This window comes from Bombina bombina, chromosome 4 (genome assembly GCF_027579735.1).
Source record: "Bombina bombina isolate aBomBom1 chromosome 4, aBomBom1.pri, whole genome shotgun sequence".
NCBI lineage: Eukaryota > Metazoa > Chordata > Amphibia > Anura > Bombinatoridae > Bombina > Bombina bombina.
Genome location: NC_069502.1, coordinates 967271356 through 967292813, shown reverse-complemented (window position 1 = coordinate 967292813; position 21458 = coordinate 967271356). Strand labels below are relative to the sequence as shown.

Sequence of the window (21458 nt, the reverse complement as noted above, 5' to 3'; positions counted from 1 at the left end):
TAGTCACTTTCCAAAAAATTCACTTTGGGATAAAAAAGAAATCTCCCATTGTTCCACTAAAATTTCACCACAGCTAGCTCACACAATGACCCCTCTAATGTATCACTAAGTTTGGACCATTTTTTCTGTGGAATTTTAAAAATATTGGGCCCCAAATGTCCCTTGAATTTCATAAATTGCCCCTTTTCAGCAAATTCACTTAGGAATAAAAATGAAATCTCCCATTGTTCCACTAAAATTTCACCACAGCTAGCTCACACAATGACCCCTCTACGGTATCACTAAGTTTGGACTATTTTTACTGTGGAATTTTAAAAATATTGGGCCCCAAATGTCCCTCAAATTGCAAAAATATTCACTTTCCCAAAATTTCACTTTGGGATAAAAAATAAATCTCCCATTGTTCCACTAAAATTTCACCACAGCTAGCTCACACAATGACCCCTCTACTGTATCACTAAGTTTGGACCATTTTTACTGTGGAATTTTAAAAATATTGGGCCCCAAATGTCCCTTGAATTTCATAAATCGGCCCTTTTCAGCAAATTCACTTAGGAATAAAAAAGAAATCTCCCATTGTTCCACTAAAATTTCACCACAGCTAGCTCACACAATGACCCCTCTACGATATCACAAAGTTTGGAGACTTTTTACTGTGGAATTTTAAAAATATTGGGACCCATATGTCCCTCAGCAATATCACTTAGGAATAAAAAAGAAATCTCCCATTGTTCCACTAAAATTTCACCACAGCTAGCTCACACAATGACCCCTCTACGGTATCACTAAGTTTGGGGTATTTTTACTGTGGAATTTTAAAAATATTGGGCCCCAAATGTCCCTCAAATTGCAAAAATATTCACTTTCCCAAAATTTCACTTTGGGATAAAAAATAAATCTCCCATTGTTCCACTAAAATTTCACCACAGCTAGCTCACACAATGACCCCTCTACTGTATCACTAAGTTTGGACCATTTTTACTGTGGAATTTTAAAAATATTGGGCCCCAAATGTCCCTTGAATTTCATAAATCGGCCCTTTTCAGCAAATTCACTTAGGAATAAAAAAGAAATCTCCCATTGTTCCACTAAAATTTCACCACAGCTAGCTCACACAATGACCCCTCTACGATATCACAAAGTTTGGAGACTTTTTACTGTGGAATTTTAAAAATATTGGGACCCATATGTCCCTCAGCAAATTCACTTAGGAATAAAAAAGAAATCTCCCATTGTTCCACTAAAATTTCACCACAGCTAGCTCACACAATGACCCCTCTACTGTATCACTAAGTTTGGACCATTTTTACTGTGGAATTTTAAAAATATTGGGCCCCAAATGTCCCTTGAATTTCATAAATCGGCCCTTTTCAGCAAATTCACTTAGGAATAAAAAAGAAATCTCCCATTGTTCCACTAAAATTTCACCACAGCTAGCTCACACAATGACCCCTCTACAATATCACAAAGTTTGGAGACTTTTTACTGTGGAATTTTAAAAATATAGGGCCCCAAATGTGCCTTGAATTTCATAAATCGGCCCTTTTCAGCAAATTCACTTAGGAATAAAAAAGAAATCTCCAATTGTTCCACTAAAATTTCACCACAGCTAGCTCACACAATGACCCCTCTACGGTATCACTAAGTTTGGGGTATTTTTACTGTGGAATTTTAAAAATATTGGGCCCCAAATGTCTGTCAAATTGCAAAAATAGTCACTTTCCAAAAAATTCACTTTGGGATAAAAAAGAAATCTCGCATTGTTCCACTAAAATTTCACCACAGCTAGCTCACACAATGACCCCTCTAAGGTATCACTAAGTTTGGACCATTTTTACTGTGGAATTTTAAAAATATTGGGCCCCAAATGTCCCTTGAATTTCATAAATTGCCCCTTTTCAGCAAATTCACTTAGGAATAAAAATGAAATCTCCCATTGTTCCACTAAAATTTCACCACAGCTAGCTCACACAATGACCCCTCTACGGTATCACTAAGTTTGGACTATTTTTACTGTGGAATTTTAAAAATATTGGGCCCCAAATGTCCCTCAAATTGCAAAAATATTCACTTTCCCAAAATTTCACTTTGGGATAAAAAATAAATCTCCCATTGTTCCACTAAAATTTCACCACAGCTAGCTCACACAATGACCCCTCTACTGTATCACTAAGTTTGGACCATTTTTACTGTGGAATTTTAAAAATATTGGGCCCCAAATGTCCCTTGAATTTCATAAATCGGCCCTTTTCAGCAAATTCACTTAGGAATAAAAAAGAAATCTCCCATTGTTCCACTAAAATTTCACCACAGCTAGCTCACACAATGACCCCTCTACGATATCACAAAGTTTGGAGACTTTTTACTGTGGAATTTTAAAAATATTGGGACCCATATGTCCCTCAGCAATATCACTTAGGAATAAAAAAGAAATCTCCCATTGTTCCACTAAAATTTCACCACAGCTAGCTCACACAATGACCCCTCTACGGTATCACTAAGTTTGGGGTATTTTTACTGTGGAATTTTAAAAATATTGGGCCCCAAATGTCCCTCAAATTGCAAAAATATTCACTTTCCCAAAATTTCACTTTGGGATAAAAAATAAATCTCCCATTGTTCCACTAAAATTTCACCACAGCTAGCTCACACAATGACCCCTCTACTGTATCACTAAGTTTGGACCATTTTTACTGTGGAATTTTAAAAATATTGGGCCCCAAATGTCCCTTGAATTTCATAAATCGGCCCTTTTCAGCAAATTCACTTAGGAATAAAAAAGAAATCTCCCATTGTTCCACTAAAATTTCACCACAGCTAGCTCACACAATGACCCCTCTACGATATCACAAAGTTTGGAGACTTTTTACTGTGGAATTTTAAAAATATTGGGACCCATATGTCCCTCAGCAAATTCACTTTGGATAAAAAAGAAATCTCCCATTGTTCCACTAAAATTTCACCACAGCTAGCTCACACAATGACCCCTCTAAGGTATCACTAAGTTTGGACCATTTTTACTGTGGAATTTTAAAAATATTGGGCCCCAAATGTCCCTTGAATTTCATAAATCGCCCCTTTTCAGCAAATTCACTTAGGAATAAAAAAGAAATCTCCCATTGTTCCACTAAAATTTCACCACAGCTAGCTCACACAATGACCCCTCTAGGGTATCACTAAGTTTGGACTATTTTTACCGTGGAATTTTAAAAATATTGGGCCCCAAATGTCCCTCAAATTGCAAAAATAGTCACTTTCCAAAAATTTCACTTTGGGATAAAAAAGAAATCTCCCATTGTTCCACTAAAATTTCACCACAGCTAGCTCACACAATGACCCCTCTACGGTATCACTAAGTTTGGACCATTTTTACTGTGGAATTTTAAAAATATTGGGCCCCAAATGTCCCTTGAATTTCATAAATCGGCCCTTTTCAGCAAATTCACTTAGGAATAAAAAAGAAATCTCCCATTGTTCCACTAAAATTTCACCACAGCTAGCTCACACAATGACCCCTCTACAATATCACAAAGTTTGGAGACTTTTTACTGTGGAATTTTAAAAATATAGGGCCCCAAATGTGCCTTGAATTTCATAAATCGGCCCTTTTCAGCAAATTCACTTAGGAATAAAAAAGAAATCTCCCATTGTTCCACTAAAATTTCACCACAGCTAGCTCACACAATGACCCCTCTAAGGTATCACTAAGTTTGGACCATTTTTACTGTGGAATTTTAAAGATATTGGGCCCCAAATGTCCCTTGAATTTCATAAATCGGCCCTTTTCAGCAAATTCACTTAGGAATAAAAATGAAATCTCCCATTGTTCCACTAAAATTTCACCACAGCTAGCTCACACAATGACCCCTCTATGATATCACAAAGTTTGGAGACTTTTTACTGTGGAATTTTAAAAATAATGGGACCCATATGTCCCTCGAATTGCATAAATAGGCCCTTTTCAGCAAATTAATTTAGGAATAAAAAAAGAAATCTCCCATTGTTCCACTAAAATTTCACCACAGCTAGCTCACACAATGACCCCTCTATGGTATCACTAAGTTTGGACCATTTTTACTGTGGAATTTTAAAAATATTGGGCCCCAAATGTCCCTTGAATTTCATAAATCGGCCCTTTTCAGCAAATTCACTTAGGAATAAAAAAGAAATCTCCCATTGTTCCACTAAAATGTCACCACAGCTAGCTCACACAATGAACCCTCTACAATATCACACATTTTGGAGAGTTTTTACTGTGGAATTTTAAAAATATAGGGCCCCAAATGTGCCTTGAATTTCATAAATCGGCCCTTTTCAGCAAATTCACTTAGGAATAAAAAAGAAATCTCCCATTGTTCCACTAAAATTTCACCACAGCTAGCTCACACAATGCCCCCTCTACGTTATCACTAAGTTTGCGGTATTTTTACTGTGGAATTTTAAAAATATTGGGCCCCAAATGTCCCTCAAATTGCAAAAATAGTCACTTTCCAAAAATTTCACTTTGGGATAAAAAAGAAATCTCCCATTGTTCCATTAAAATTTCACCACAGCTAGCTCACAAGATGACCCCTCTAAGGTATCACTAAGTTTGGACCATTTTTACTGTGGAATTTAAAAAATATTGGGCCCCGAATGTCCCTTGAATTTCATAAATCGGCCCTTTTCAGCAAATTCACTTAGGAATAAAAATGAAATCTCCCATTGTTCCACTAAAATTTAACCACAGCTAGCTCACACAATGACCCCTCTATGATATCACGAAGTTTGGAGACTTTTTACTGTGGAATTTTAAAAATATTGGGCCCCAAATGTCTGTCAAATTGCAAAAATAGTCACTTTCCAAAAATTTCACTTTGGGATAAAAAAGAAATCTCCCATTGTTCCACTAAAATTTCACCACAGCTAGCTCACACAATGACCCCTCTAAGGTATCACTAAGTTTGGACCATTTTTACTGTGGAATTTTAAAAATATTGGGCCCCAAATGTCCCTTGAATTTCATAAATCGGCCCTTTTCAGCAAATTCACTTAGGAATAAAAATGAAATCTCCCATTGTTCCACTAAAATTTCACCACAACTAGCTCACACAATGACCCGTCTACGGTATCACTAAGTTTGGACCATTTTTACTGTGGAATTTTAAAAATATTGGGCCCAAATGTCCCTTGAATTTCATAAATCGGCCCTTTTCAGCAAATTCACTTAGGAATAAAAAAGAAATCTCCCATTGTTCCACTAAAATTTCACCACAGCTAGCTCACACAATGACCCCTCTATGATATCACAAAGTTTGGAGACATTTAACTGTGGAATTTTAAAAATATTGGGCCCCAAATGTCCGTCAAATTGCAAAAATAGTCACTTTCCAAAAATTTCACTTTGTGATAAAAAAGAAATCTCCCATTGTTCCACTAAAATTTCACCACAGCTAGCTCACATAATGACCCCTCTAAGGTATCACTAAGTTTGGACCATTTTTACTGTGGAATTTTAAAAATATTGGGCCCCAAATGTCCCTTTAATTTCATAAATCGGCCCTTTTCAGCTAATTCACTTAGGAATAAAAAAGAAATCTCCCATTGTTCCACTAAAATTTTACAACAGCTAGCTCACACAATGACCCCTCTACGATATCACACATTTTTGAGAGTTTTTACTGTGGAATTTTAAAAATATAGGGCCCCAAATGTGCCTTGAATTTCATAAATCGGCCCTTTTCAGCAAATTCACTTAGGAATAAAAAAGAAATCTCCCATTGTTCCACTAAAATTTCACCACAGCTAGCTCACACAATGATCCCTCTACGGTATCACTAAGTTTGGACTATTTTTACTGTGGAATTTTAAAAATATTGGGCCCCAAATGTCCCTCAAATTGCAAAAATAGTCACTTTTCAAAAATTTCACTTTGGGATAAAAAAGAAATCTCCCATTGTTCCACTAAAATTTCACGACAGCTAGCTCACACAATCACCCCTCTAAGGTATCACTAAGTTTGGAGACTTTTTACTGTGGAATTTTAAAAATATAGGGCCGCAAATGTGCCTTGAATTTCATAATTCGGCCCTTTTAGGCAAATTCACTTAGGAGCTAGCAGCTAGCTCACACTTAGGAGCAGCTAGCTCACAAATTTTAGTGGAACAATGGGAGATTTCTTTTTTATTCCTAAGTGAATTTGCTGAAAAGGGCCGATTTATGAAATTCAAGGGACGTTTGGGGCCCAATATTTTTAAAATTCCCCAGTAAAAATGGTCCAAACTTATGCCTAGATTTAGAGTTTTGTCGGTAACAACCCGCGTAGCTAACGCATGCTTTTTTTTCCCCGCACCTTTTAAATACCGCTGGTATTTAGAGTTCACATAATGGCAGGGTATTCAGTGCGCTAGGCTCCAAAAAGGGAGCGTAGAGCATAATTTAACGCCACTGCAACTCTAGATACCAGCGGTGCTTACGGACGCGGCCAGCTTCAAAAACGTGCTTGTGCACGATTCCCCCATAGGAAACAATGGGGCTGTTTGAGCTGAAAAAAAACCTAACACCTGCAAAAAAGCCGCGTTCAGCTCTTAACGTAGCCCCATTATTTCCTATGGGGAAACACTTCCTACGTCTGCACCTAACACTCTAACATGTACCCCGAGTCTAAACACCCCTAACCTTACACTTATTAACCCCTAATCTGCCGCCCCCGCTATCGCTGACACCTGCATATATTTTTTAACCCCTAATCTGCCGCTCCGTAAACCGCCGCTACCTACATTATCCCTGTGTACCCCTAATCTGCTACCCCTAACACCGCCGACCCCTATATTATATTTATTAACCCCTAATCTGCCCTCCCTAACATCGCTGACACCTAACTTCAAGTATTAACCCCTAATCTGCCGATCGGAGCTCACCGCTACTCTAATAAATTTTTTAACCCCTAAAGCTAAGTCTAACCCTAACACTAACACCCCCCTAAGTTAAATATAATTTAAATCTAACTAAATAAATTAACTCTTATTAAATAAATTATTCCTATTTAAATCTAAATACTTACCTGTAAAATAAACCCTAATATAGCTATAATATAAATTATAATTATATTGTAGCTATTTTAGGATTAATATTTATTTTACAGGCAACTTTGTATTTATTTTAACCAGGTACAATAGCTATTAAATAGTTAAGAACTATTTAATAGCTACCTAGTTAAAATAATTACAAAATTACCGGTAAAATAAATCCTAACCTAAGTTACAATTAAACGTAACACTACACTAGCAATAAATTAATTAAATACAATACCTACAAATAACTACAATTAAATAAACTAACTAAAGTACAAAAAATAAAAAAGAACTAAGTTACAAAAAATAAAAAAATATTTACAAACATTAGAAAAATATTACAACAATTTTAAACTAATTATACCTACTCTAAGCCCCCTAATAAAATAACAAAGACCCCAAAATAAAAAAATGCCCTACCCTATTCTAAAATAAAAAAGTACAAAGCTCTTTTACCTTCCAGCCCTGAAAAGGGCCCTTTGCGGGGCATGCCCCAAAGAATTCAGCTCTTTTGCCTGTAAAAAAAACATACAATACCCCCCCAACATTACAACCCACCACCCACATACCCCTACTCTAACCCAAACCCCCCTTAAATAAACCTAACACTAAGCCCCTGAAGATCTTCCTACCTTGTCTTCACCTCACCGGGTACCGATCTGCCCAGAAGAGGGTCCGAAGTCTTGATCCAAGCCCAAGCGGGGGGCTGAAGAGTGACGTCCATCCTCGGGCCGAAGTCTGGATCCAAGCGGCGGCTGAAGAACTCCATCATCGGGCTGAAGTCGGAAGTCCATCATCGGGATGAAGTCTTCTATCAAGCCGCATCTTCAATCTTCTTTCTTCCGGAGCGGAGCGAGCCATCTTCTTCCAAGCCGACGCGGAACATCCTCTTCAACCGACGCCTACTAGCCGAATGACGGTTCCTTTAAATGACGTCATCCAAGATGGCGTCCCTCGAATTCCGATTGGCTGATAGGATTCTATCAGCCAATCGGAATTAAGGTAGGAAAATTCTGATTGGCTGATGGAATCAGCCAATCAGAATCAAGTTCAATCCGATTGGCTGATCCGATCAGCCAATCAGATTGAGCTCGCATTCTATTGGCTGATCGGAACAGCCAATAGAATGCAAGCTCAATCTGATTGGCTGATCGGATCAGCCAATCGGATTGACCTTGATTTTGATTGGCTGATTCCATCAGCCAATCAGAATATTCCTACCTTAATTCCGATTGGCTGATAGAATCCTATCAGCCAATCGGAATTCGAGGGACGCCATCTTGGATGACGTCATTTAAAGGAATCGTCATTCGGCTAGTAGGCGTCGGTTGAAGAGGATGCTCCGCGTCGGCTTGGAAGAAGATGGCTCGCTCCGCTCCTGAAGAAAGAAGATTGAAGATGCGGCTTGATAGAAGACTTCATCCCGATGATGGACTTCCGACTTCAGCCCGATGATGGAGTTCTTCAGCCGCCGCTTGGATCCAGACTTCAGCCCGAGGATGGACGTCACTCTTCAACCCCCCGCTTGGGCTTGGATCAAGACATCGGAGGCTCTTCTGGACAGATCAGGATCCGGTGAGGTGAAGACAAGGTAGGGAGATCTTCAGGGGCTTAGTGTTAGGTTTATTTAAGGGGGGTTTGGGTTAGATTAGGGGTATGTGGGTGGTGGGTTGTAATGTTGAAGGGGGGGGTATTGTATGTTTTTTTTTTACAGGCAAAAGAGCTGAATTCTTTGGGGCATGCCCCGCAAAGGGCCCTTTTCAGAGCTGGTAAGGTAAAAGAGCTTTGAACTTATTTCATTTAGAATAGGGTAGGGCATTTTTTTATTTTGGGGGTCTTTGTTATTTTATTAGGGGGCTTAGAGTAGGTGTAATTAGTTTAAAATTGTTGTAATATTTTTCTAATGTTTGTAAATATTTTTTTATTTTTTGTAACTTAGTTCTTTATTATTTTTTGTACTTTAGTTAGTTTATTTCATTGTATTTATTTGTAGATATTGTATTTAATTAATTTATTGATAGTGTAGTGTTAGGTTTAATTGTAACTTAGGTTAGGATTTATTTTACAGGTAATTTTGTAATTATTTTAACTATTTTAGCTATTAAATAGTTCTTAACTATTTAATAGCTATTGTACCTGGTTAAAATAAATACAAAGTTACCTGTAAAATAAATATAAATCCTAAAATAGCTATAATATAATTATAATTTATATTGTAGCTATATTAGGGTTTATTTTAGAGGTAAGTATTTAGCTTTAAATAGGAATAATTTATTTAATAAGAGTTAATTTATTTCATTAGATTTAAATTATATTTAATTTAGGGGGGTGTTAGTGTTAGGGTTAGACTTAGCTTTAGGGGTTAATCCATTTATTACAGTAGCGGCGAGATTCGGTCAGCAGATTAGGGGTTAATACTTGAAGTTAGGTGTCGGCGATGTTAGGGAGGGCAGATTAGGGGCTAATACTATTTATTATAGGGTTATTGAGGCGGGAGTGAGGCGGATTAGGGGTTAATAACTTTATTATAGTAGCGTTGCGGTCCGCTCGGCAGATTAGGGGTTAATAAGTGTAGGCAGGTGGAGGCGACGTTGAGGGGGGCAGATTAGGGGTTAATAAATATAATATAGGGGTCGGCGGTGTTAGGGGCAGCAGTTTAGGGGTACATAAGGATAACGTAGTTGGCGGCGCTTTGCGGTCGGCAGATTAGGGGTTAATTATTGTAGGTAGCTGGCGGCGACGTTGTGGGGGGCAGGTTAGGGGTTAATAAATATAATATAGGGGTCGGCGGTGTTAGGGGCAGCAGATTAGGGGTACACAAGTATAACATAGGTGGCGGTCGGCAGATTAGGGGTTAAAAAAATTTAATCGAGGGGGCGGAGCCAGCTTTGGATCCGAGCGGTCGCACATCGCAATAGCTCCAGCTCTTATATATATAATATCTAACTTTGATGGCCGCTCGGGTCCATAAACTTTATTACAAAGCAAATCTCATTAACATTGAAGCTTCTAGGTACTGAGGCAGAGGCACGCAGCAGCTCTCAGATGAAGCCTTAACCTCTTGATCTGCCTCGCTGAACAGACCATTAGATTGCAGCCATCTTTCTACCCATGCGGTAGACAACTGGAGGCCAAAAAAGTGGACTAGCCGTTACCTTACTGAGTTGTGGATTGGCAGCTGCAGTGAGACCACAAAATGACAGCAACGGCATGTATACTAAGAGAACTGAGTAATCTTTTAGACAACTACCGAGCAACCTTTGATTACACGCTTGAAATGGCGGTTCGTCAGGCTGAAATGGACTTGGCAAACAGTAACCCCCAATATCATGTCTATACAGATGCTTGGGCGGGGTGTGATGCTTCGGGGCCCCGGCATCCATCCCTCCCTACACATGTTCCACAGAGCAATGGGGCAGTGAACAACGCGAGTACAACACCTTCAGTTGCCGAGCCGGCTATCAGCCCTACCCTGCACAAGAAGGTGAACATACCTTCCCTGACCAGCGCAAGTGCAATTACAGAGCTAGTGGTTGCCGATGCTCCTGTAACAGACCGGGCACCTTTAGTGTCTAAGAAGCAGAGTTTCCTCCAGCTGTGGCCAGAATTCTCACGAAGAGGGAAGATGCCCTATAAGGAAGCAGACTGGGGGAGCGGGTCTCCCAACCTCGCAGTTGGTCTAAGCAGCGTAACGGACCTATTTACAGCCCCTCTACTATTATGCTCCTTCAGCAGCCCTAACGATGTTAGCGGTAACACTGATGTGTCTCCCACAGCTTCAGATGCCTCGTATCAGTGTGATGGAGATTGGGGAGTCTCCCTGAAGCATTTTAAGACTGGAATAGGATAGATATGGCGGAGCCTCTGGCGACAGTATACTTCTATTTGTTTGAGCTGAACATCTGTTAAAGCTTGCATTAATCCATATATCCTCAGTTACAAGGACTAACACTCAATATCTTATGCTGCCGCCAACTCTATGTACTCTACTGATAGCTGCTTTTCAGGAAGTATACTTATTTCTTGGAGTTAGCGGATTTATTGTTTACTACCGCTTACAAAACATAGCCTCTTGAGAACATAATGTACAGTTCACATAAGAATATAGATATTTTGACCTAGCTATAGGTATACTGATATGGGGATCATGCATGTCTTTATATTTTAGCCTGCTTAAATATGTAGCTTGCACGATACTAAGAAACTGTTGCTGCCTAGCCATTTAATTATTTGCCATATTACCTCTTTTGCGTTCTGTCGTGTTTTACTTACTGTACCTCTTATTATTTGCAAGGAAGCCCTGTTGAGCCTATGTTTATTGTTAAGATCTCTTTGTGTTTCGCAGTTTTACTCCCTAGCTTGTTTAATGTACGCAAAGTAGTACTTATTGAAATTTACCCCTATTCTCAGAAATTTACTCTTAACAAACTAATTGCAGGGCTAACTGTTTATTACCTTAAAAGGATGGTAACTACATTAGGTCTAAAACGTGCAGAAAGGACATATGATGTACATGGACATACCCCAGATTTCCCTTTAAACATTTACTTTATTTGAGTGGTCTGGGGCATTTGCTGCATTACACATATGTTTACTGTATAGGCTACAAAAAGTATTCTACGAGTTGAGAAATGTGATGTCAATATTTAAGTACCATCTTCTTTTTGATCGCATGATTATACTCTATATTATATGTTTTCTCACATCTCTATATAAGCTATTGTGCCCAACTAAGCGATTGCTGCTTGTATATTACCCTCCCCAATACTTTCCCTTACTGTGTGCTGGGTTAAAACTTGCTGAAGTCCCAAAGCTATATGTTATCCCTATATAAGCTAATATACTGTAATTACATGAGACTATGGGGGATAGTTTAAGAGAAGTATATAAGGACATTGCTGCTTATATCTGTGGGTACATTTATGTTATGTTATATTACATGTGGAGGTTTCTCTGCCCCTTACCCTCAAAGGTGGTAATTGATCATAACCAGAAAATGGGGTAATTATAGCGGATGGAACACTTATGGGTTCATATTTACTATTATTCCTTCAAGTAGAAACCCAAATCCCATGTTAGTAGCAACCTCCCATACATTCTAGTCACATGATCTCTGTGGAGCATTTATTAAGCTTGTTATCTTCAGAAATACCCATTTAAATAATATCCACCTAATTTTGAGCCTCTCACCTCTGCTTTCCCCTATGCCCCTACCCCCATGTCCCCTCCAATGATGTTATTACATGGAGGTCGAGCTGCCAGCGGCCGAGGCGGCAAGACCCTCTCTCCCGTCATTTCATCTAGGTATTAGCCTCTATCTATGTTTGGGGACTCAGAGACAGGCATCTACTCATGAATCACACTGTTTCTCTTAACCCAGTACCCTCATCAAAATCATTATAATCATTGCACATATGGCTATTAATATGCACATCTTATTTGATATAAATCCACTCATTACATTCAAATTCCAACCTCCCCCCCCCCTTTATAATATACCTCCCTTTTGGGGAGATCTCACTATGCGGTTCATCTTGTATATACCGCACCCTAGATATTTTATCACACTCACATATCATATCACACCATTTAACTGAAAAAAATTTTTGATGTTACCTGAAATATAACTCGTCAATTTACTCTATCTATAAGACCATCTAAATTAACTACTGTTTGTGTAATAATGAAAATGAGGTTCCAACTTTCAGTCTGGCATTTCTTCCAATGTGAATCTTGCTTTCCTATATGGAAGCCACTTTATTGTAATATATTATGTCTATGTGATTTTTTTGGTTTATTACCTTGCATAAGTTGTCTTGCTTTTTCCACAACCTCAATAAAAAAACTTTAAAAAAAAAAAAAAAAATTTAATCGAGTGTTGGCGATGTGGGGGGACCTCGGTTTAGGGGTACATATGTAGTTTATGGGTGTTAGTGTACTTTAGAGCACAGTAGTTAAGAGCTTTATAAACCGGCGTTAGCCCAGAAAGCTCTTAACTACTGACTTTTTTCTGCGGCAGGAGTTTTGTCGTCAGATTTCTAACGCTCACTTCAGCCACGACTCTAAATACCGGCGTTAGAAAGATCCCATTGAAAAGATAGGATACGCAAATGACGTAAGGGGATCTGCGGTATGGAAAAGTCGCGGCTGGAAAGTGAGCGTTAGACCCTTTAATGACTGACTCTAAATACCGGCGGTAGCCCAAAACCAGCGTTAGGAGGCTCTAACGCTCGTTTTCACGGCTACCGCCCAACTCTAAATCTAGGCCTTAGTGATTTTGTAGAGGGGTCATTGTGTGAGCTAGCTGTGGTGAAATTTTAGTGGCACAATGGGAGATTTCTTTTTTATTCCTAAGTGAAGTTGCTGAAAAGGGCCAATTTATGCAATTCGAGGGACATTTGGGGCCCAATATTTTTTAAATTCCACAGTAAAAAGTCTCCAAACTTTGTGATATCGTAGAGGGGTCATTGTGTGAGCTAGCTGTGGTGAAATTTTAGTGGAAGAATGGGAGATTTCTTTTTTATTCCTAAGTGAATTTGCTGAACAGGTCCGATTTATGAAATTCAAGGGACATTTGGGGCCCAATATTTTTAAAATTCCACAGTTAAAATGGTCCAAACTTAGTGATACCGTAGAGGGGTCATTGTGTGAGCTAGCTGTGGTGAAATTTTAGTGGAACAATGGGAGATTTCTTTTTTATTCCTAAGTGAATTTGCTGAAAAGGGCCTATTTATGCAATTCGAGGGACATATGGGTCCCAATATTTTTAAAATTCCACAGTAAAAAGTCTCCAAACTTTGTGATATTGTAGATGGGTCATTGTGTGAGCTAGCTGTGGTGAAATTTTAGTGGAACAATGGGAGATTTCATTTTTATTCCTAAGTGAATTTGCTGAAAAGGGCCGATTTATGAAATTCAAGGGACATTTGGGGCCCTATATTTTTAAAATTCCACAGTAAAAATGGTCCAAACTTAGTGATACCATAGAGGGGTCATTGTGTGAGCTAGCTGTGGTGAAATTTTAGTGGAACAATGGGAGATTTCTTTTTTATTCCTAAGTTAATTTGCTGAAAAGGGCCTATTTATGCAATTTGAGGGACATATGGGTCCCAATATTTTTAAAATTCCACAGTAAAAAGTCTCCAAACTTTGTGATATTGTAGATGAGTCATTGTGTGAGCTAGCTGTGGTGAAATTTTAGTGGAACAATGGGAGATTTCATTTTTATTCCTAAGTGAATTTGCTGAAAAGGGCCGATTTATGAAATTCAAGGGACATTTGGGGCCCAATATTTTTAAAATTCCACAGTAAAAATGGTCCAAAATTAGTGATACCGTAGAGGGGTCTTTGTGTGAGCTAGCTGTGGTGAAATTTTAGTGGAACAATGGGAGATTTCTTTTTTATCCCAAAGTGAATTTTTTGGAAAGTGACTATTTTTGCAATTTGAGGGACATTTGTGGCCCAATATTTTTAAAATTCCACAGTAAAAATAGTCCAAACTTAGTGATACCATAGAGGGGTCATTGTGTGAGCTAGCTGTGGTGAAATTTTAGTGGAACAATGGGAGATTTCTTTTTTATTCCTAAGTGAATTTGCTGAAAAGGGCCGATTTATGAAATTCAAGGGACATTTGGGGCCCTATATTTTTAAAATTGCACAGTAAAAATGGTCCAAACTTAGTGATACCATAGAGGGGTCATTGTGTGAGCTAGCTGTGGTGAAATTTTAGTGGAACAATGGGAGATTTCTTTTTTATTCCTAAGTGAATTTGCTGAAAAGGGCCTATTTATGCAATTTGAGGGACATATGGGGCCCAATATTTTTAAAATTCCACAGTAAAAAGTCTCCAAACTTTGTGATATCGTAGAGAGTCATTGTGTGAGCTAGCTGTGGTGAAATTTTAGTGGAACAATGGGAGATTTCTTTTTTGTTCCTAAGTGAATTTGCTGAAAAGGGCCGATTTATGAAATTCAAGGGACATTTGGGGCCCAATATTTTTAAAATTCCACAGTGAAAATGGTCCAAACTTTGTGATAGCGTAGAGGGGTCATTGCGTGAGCTATCTGTGGTGAAATTTTAGGGGAACAATGGGAGATTTCTTTTTTATTCCTAAGTGAATTTGCTGAAAAGGGCCAATTTATGCAATTCGAGGGACATTTGGGGCCCAATATTTTTAAAATTCCACAGTAAAAAGTCTCCAAACTCTGTGATAGCGTAGAGGGGTCATTGTGTGAGCTAGCTGTGGTGAAATTTTAGTGGAACAATGGGAGATTTCTTTTTTATTCGTAAGTGAATTTGCTGAAAAGGGCAGATTTATGAAATTCAAGGGACATTTGGGGCCCAATATTTTTAAAATTCCACAGTAAAAATGGTCCAAACTTAGTGATACTGTAGAGGGGTCATTGTGTGAGCTAGCTGTGGTGAAACTTTAGTGGAACAATGGGAGATTTCTTTTTTATTCCTAAGTGAATTTGCTGAAAAGGGCCGATTTATGCAATTCGAGGGACATATGGGTCCCAATATTTTTAAAATTCCACAGTAAAAAGTCTCCAAACTTTGTGATATCGTAGAGGGGTCATTGTGTGAGCTAGCTGTGGTGAAATTTTAGTGGAACAATGGGAGATTTCTATTTTATTCCTAAGTGAATTTGCTGAAAAGGGCCGATTTATGAAATTCAAGGGACATTTGGGGCCCAATATTTTTAAAATTCCAAGGTAAAAATGGTCCAAACTTAAAGTGATGGTAAATGCATCAGTTGTGCAAGACAAATTTCTTTTGCTCTGACCTTAACTAGCACATTGATGTGATTATATAAATAAAAAAACGTTTTTTCACTGTTCGATTCTGTTTTTATTACCCTCTCCGTACAGTCTTATAATCAGCCTCTCTATAATTTTCTAACGGGGCAGCTTTGATTGACAACGCTTTTAGCCAATCATCAGCTCACCATGCGCCCCATGTGAAATATGAAGTGCACGCTCCCGTCCTCTACACTAACTCACTGCGCATGCGCAATTATTACGCTAACTGTGCATTTCTATATGAGAATACTCACTCAGCTCTAATAGTCTAATACAGAAATGCGCAGTTAGCGTAATAATTGAGCATGCGCAGTAAGTAGCAGCGAGTTAGTGTAGAGGACGGGAGCGTGCACTTCATATTTCACATGGGGCGCATGGTGAGCTGATGATTGGCTAAAAGCGTTGTCAATCAAAGCTGCCCCGTGAGAAAATTATAGAGAGGATGATTATAAGACTGTACGGAGAGGGTAATAAAAGCGGAATCGAACAGTGAAAAAAAGTTTTTTTATTTATATAATCACATCGATGTGCTAGTTAAGGTCAGAGCAAAAGAAATTTGTCTTGCACAACTGATGCATTTACCATCACTTTAATGATACCGTAGAGTGGTCATTGTGTGAGCTAGCTGTGGTGAAATTTTAGTGGAACAATGGGAGATTTCTTTTTTATTCCTAAGTGAATTTGCTGAAAAGGGCCAATTTATGCAATTCGAGGGACATTTGGGGCCCAATATTTTCAAAATTCCACAGTAAAAAGTCTCCAAACGTTGTGATATCGTAGAGGGGTCATTGTGTGAGCTAGCTGTGGTGAAATTTTAGTGGAACAATGGGAGATTTCTTTTTTATTCCTAAGTGAATTTGCTGAAAAGGGCCGATTTATGCAATTCGAGGGACATATGGGTCCCAATATTTTTAAAGTTCCACAGTAAAAAGTCTCCAAGCTTTGTGATATCGTAGAGGGGTCATTGTGTGAGCTAGCTGTGGTGAAATTTTAGTGGAACAATGGGAGATTTCTTTTTTATTCCTAAGTGAATTTGCTGAAAAGGGCCGATTTATGAAATTCAAGGGACATTTGGGGCCCAATATTTTTAAAATTCCACAGTAAAAATGGTCCAAACTTAATGATACCGTAGAGTGGTCATTGTGTGAGCTAGCTGTGGTGAAATTTTAGTGGAACAATGGGAGATTTCTTTTTTATTCCTAAGTGAATTTGCTGAAAAGGGCCAATTTATGCAATTCGAGGGACATTTGGGGCCCAATATTTTTAAAATTCCACAGTAAAAAGTCTCCAAACGTTGTGATATCGTAGAGGGGTCATTGTGTGAGCTAGCTGTGGTGAAATTTTAGTGGAACAATGGGAGATTTCTTTTTTATTCCTAAGTGAATTTGCTGAAAAGTGCCGATTTATGAAATTCAAGGGACATTTGGGGCCCAATATTTTTAAAATTCCACAGTAAAAATGGTCCAAACTTAGTGATACCGTAGAGGGGTCATTGTGTGAGCTAGCTGTCGTGAAATTTTAGTGGAACAATGGGAGATTTCTTTTTTATTCCTAAGTGAATTTGCTGAAAAGGGCCTATTTATGCAATTCGAGGGACATATGGGTACCAATATTTTTAAAATTCCACAGTAAAAAGTCTCCAAACTTTGTGATGTCATAGAGGGGTCATTGTGTGGGCTAGCTGTGGTGAAATTTTAGTGGAACAATGGGAGATTTCTTTTTTATTCCTAAGTGAATTTGCTGAAAAGGGCCTATTTATGCAATTCGAGGGACATATGGGTACCAATATTTTTAAAATTCCACAGTAAAAAGTCTCCAAACTTTGTGATGTCATAGAGGGGTCATTGTGTGAGCTAGCTGTGGTGAAATTTTAGTGGAACAATTGGAGATTTCTTTTTTATTCCTAAGTGAATTTGCTGAAAAGGGCCTATTTATGCAATTCGAGGGACATATGGGTCCCAATATTTTTAAAATTCCACAGTAAAAATGGTCCAAACCTAGTGATACCGTAGAGGGGTCATTGTGTGAGCTAGCTGTGGTGAAATTTTAGTGGAACAATGGGAGATTTATTTTTTATCCCAAAGTGAAATTTTTGGAAAGTGACTATTTTTGCAATTTGAGGGAAATTTGGGGCCCAATATTTTTAAAATTCCACAGTAAAAATAGTCCAGACTTAGTGATACCGTAGAGGGGTCATTGTGTGAGCTAGCTGTGGTGAAATTTTAGTGGAACAATGGGAGATTTCTTTTTTATTCCTAAGTGAATTTGCTGAAAAGGGCCGATTTATGAAATTCAAGGGACATTTGGGGCCCAATATTTTTAAAATTCCACAGTAAAAATGGTCCAAACTTAATGATACCGTATTGTGGTCATTGTGTGAGCTAGCTGTGGTGAAATTTTAGTGGAACAATGGGAGATTTCTTTTTTATTCCTAAGTGAATTTGCTGAAAAGGGCCAATTTATGTAATTCGAGGGACATTTGGGACCCAATATTTTTAAAATTCCACAGTAAAAAGTCTCCAAACTTTGTGATATCGTAGAGTGGTCATTGTGTGAGCTAGCTGTGGTGAAATTTTAGTGGAACAATGGGAGATTTCTTTTTTATTCCTAAGTGAATTTGCTGAAAAGGGCCGATTTATGAAATTCAAGGGACATTTGGGGCCCAATATTTTTAAAATTCCACAGTAAAAAGTCTCCAAACTTTGTGATATCGTAGAGGGTCATTGTGTGAGCTAGCTGTGGTGAAACTTTAGTGGAACAATGGGAGATTTCATTTTTATTCCTAAGTGAATTTGCTGAAAAGGGCCGATTTATGAAATTCAAGGGACATTTGGGGCCCAATATTTTTAAAATTCCACAGTAAAAATGGTCCAAACTTAGTGATACCATAGAGGGGTCATTGTGTGAGCTAGCTGTGGTGAAATTTTTGTGGAACAATGGGAGATTTCTTTTTTATTGCTAAGTGAATTTGCTGAAAAGGGCCAATTTATGCAATTCGAGGGACATTTGGGGCCCAATATTTTTAAAATTCCACAGTAAAAACTCTCCAAAATTTATGATATCGTAGAGGGGTCATTGTGTAAGCTAGCTGTGGTGAAAATGTAGTGGCACAATGGGAGATTTTGCTTTTATCCCTAAGTGAAATTGCTTGAAAGTGATGATTTTTGCAATTTTAGGGAAGTGTGGGGCCCTATATTTTTAAAATTCCACACTAAAAAGTTTCCATACTTTGTGATATCTTAGTGGGGTCATTGTTTGAACTAGCTGTGGTGAACAATGGGGAATTTTGTTTTTAACGCTTAGAGAAATGCTGGAATATGACTTTTTTTTACATTTGAGTGAAATTTATAACAAAAATGCTTGTGGTATTCATTAAAACATTTCTTATTAGCATATATGTATGGTACAGCCTTTAATAGTCTTAAGAAAGTACTAACAAATAAGTGTCTGATAGCTTGACTACTGTTTTAAACCTGTCTGATAGCTCCAAAACAGTGTCTGATAGCTTGACTTGGATTTTTAAACTGTCTGATAGCTTGACTCCAGTATTTAAACCATGGTTGAAACACATAGCATGTTGTTTTTATTTTGTTACTGGGAGTCAAAATAGAACCAGGACAACAGTGTCACTCTTTTACTTGCTACAGTCAGATGTGAATAATCTTATGCAAACCACACACAAAAATACTTTGTAATTTTACTATAATGTAAACAGAAGCCCTACTGCAACCACCCAAACGTTATTCTAGTGGGACAAAAATAGATTATTGTATTGGTATGGAGCAAATATATATATATATGCAGCGGGGCATTGGCATGGTGATGATGCACACAGCACAGGAAGTTCACGAGCCGCTTCCTGCTATACATTACCTAGGTGGAGACTACAGTGGCTGCGCTGTCAGTACACACACGCTCCATGAACTCTCACGGTGCGTGGAAACACTGCATATCCACAAACATGCTGTGGGTTTGCCGACCACCTACTGCAGTTGCTACAAGTATAACACTCGTTATCTGGCTTTGTAACTGCAGTCAGTATACACATACTGTTCCGCACTTACCGGTGACACTGGCCTGAGTGACCCTTTGAATAATCGCTCTCATGGTTCCCCGATAGTGAGCAGCAGGTTAGAACTACGAACTCAGTGGTTTCTTGCTTAGATCCCAGCTTCCTTGCAAGTGCAACCTGCTCTCTCGAAACGCCACCTAGTGGCTATAAAGTGTTACTGCATCTGCTGACTCACAGGGAAGACTAAAGCCTCTCCATCAAGCACTTTGGTGACGAGTCTGGCAGATGTACTGTTAGCCTTGTACCAAAGCGTTTGTGGTGCGGTTGTTTAAAGAAGCTTGTCAGCCCAATAACAAGTTGTAGAGAACAGATTCGCATTTTCTCCAATACCACATTTACACTTTAACTTTGCATATACTGTGCTTATGTAGCACCAGAATTACATTCACATGACTACAATGATCGATTTCTGAATCGGTCATTAATTGTTTTATCTGTATGACTATCTAATATGCATACTCTCTCAAAGGTACACGATATGCTTTCTGCACATTCCCAGTGAGATCAGATGATCAGCTTTCCATAGGTCATCTTGCTCAGAGAACGCTAAAAGTCCAAGTGGAGAAGTCAGAAAGGGGTGACACCACCAAAAAAAAAACAACTTTTTTTTTATTTTATTGAAATACAATGTAGAGATGCATATATTTTTTTATTAGAGGGGTCAGCATTTGTGAACATTAGTGGGACTGGGGAAGTTGTAGACACTTCATTTTTTTGCACCATGAGCCAGTGCTGCAATTTCCACAAATAGTTTTCCTGGCTGCTTTTGCTTGTTTGTACTTTGCTCCTCCCCTGCCCAATTTCACGATGAATGCTGTGGACGTGCCGTGGGGCTTGCGAAGTTGCGCTGCTAGCCTAAACCTGCCTGCCTATCTGTGCTCACTGCTCGGTGACGTGTGGAGCAGTGGAGTCACTCACTGCTGTGCTGTCTCTCTAAATGGGAACTGGGAAATCATCAGGGGAATGCCTGGCACCTGACCGCATGACTGTCTGACACTGTCTCTAAAGTGAAGGAGCCACGTATGATGCCCACCAGACGGGTACGGTTACGGTACACTAAGTTCACACTGAAGAGGTAGGAGGGGAGGGCAGGCGGGGGTCTGGGGGTGGGCAGAGAGCAGAGGTGCTTGGATAAAAGAAGCGGTAGGCACGCGGCCCGGGGTTGTGCACTGACAGACTTGGAACAGAGTCAGAGAGCAGAATTGTCATAGTTTGCCCGCCTAAACCTTTTCTTTAGTGATTTATTTTTAGAGTGCTCTGTTTATCTTTCATATAATGCTCTGCTGAGCCAGGGAGCATCTCCAGGTATGAGCTTTATAATGAATGCAGTGCAGTTTACATATTTTGTATGTGTGTGTGTCTGAGTTTTTGTTTGTGTGTGTGTGTCTGAGTGCTTTTGTGTGTGTGCCTGAGTGTTTTTGTGTGTGTGTGTGTCTAAGTGTTTGTGTGTGTGCCTGAGTGTTTTTGTGTCTGTCTGAGTATGTTTCCGAGTGTTTGTGTGTGCATCTGAGTGTCTTTTTAAAGGATTCCAAA

At 38.8% G+C, this 21458-nt stretch overlaps 1 protein-coding gene across 2 annotated transcripts in view; it reads right to left on the bottom strand.

Moving 5' to 3' along the window:
• Positions 1 to 20053, bottom strand: part of DTD1 (D-aminoacyl-tRNA deacylase 1) — a 551014-nt gene extending 530961 nt beyond the window's left edge. For both annotated transcript variants that reach the window (XM_053712002.1, XM_053712001.1), the window contains exon 1: positions 19918 to 20053. In XM_053712002.1, coding sequence (XP_053567977.1) covers positions 19918 to 19960 — 43 coding nt within the window. In that variant the 5' untranslated portion in view covers positions 19961 to 20053. The remainder of the gene's footprint in view (positions 1 to 19917) is intronic.
• Positions 20054 to 21458: the final 1405 nt, after the last annotated feature.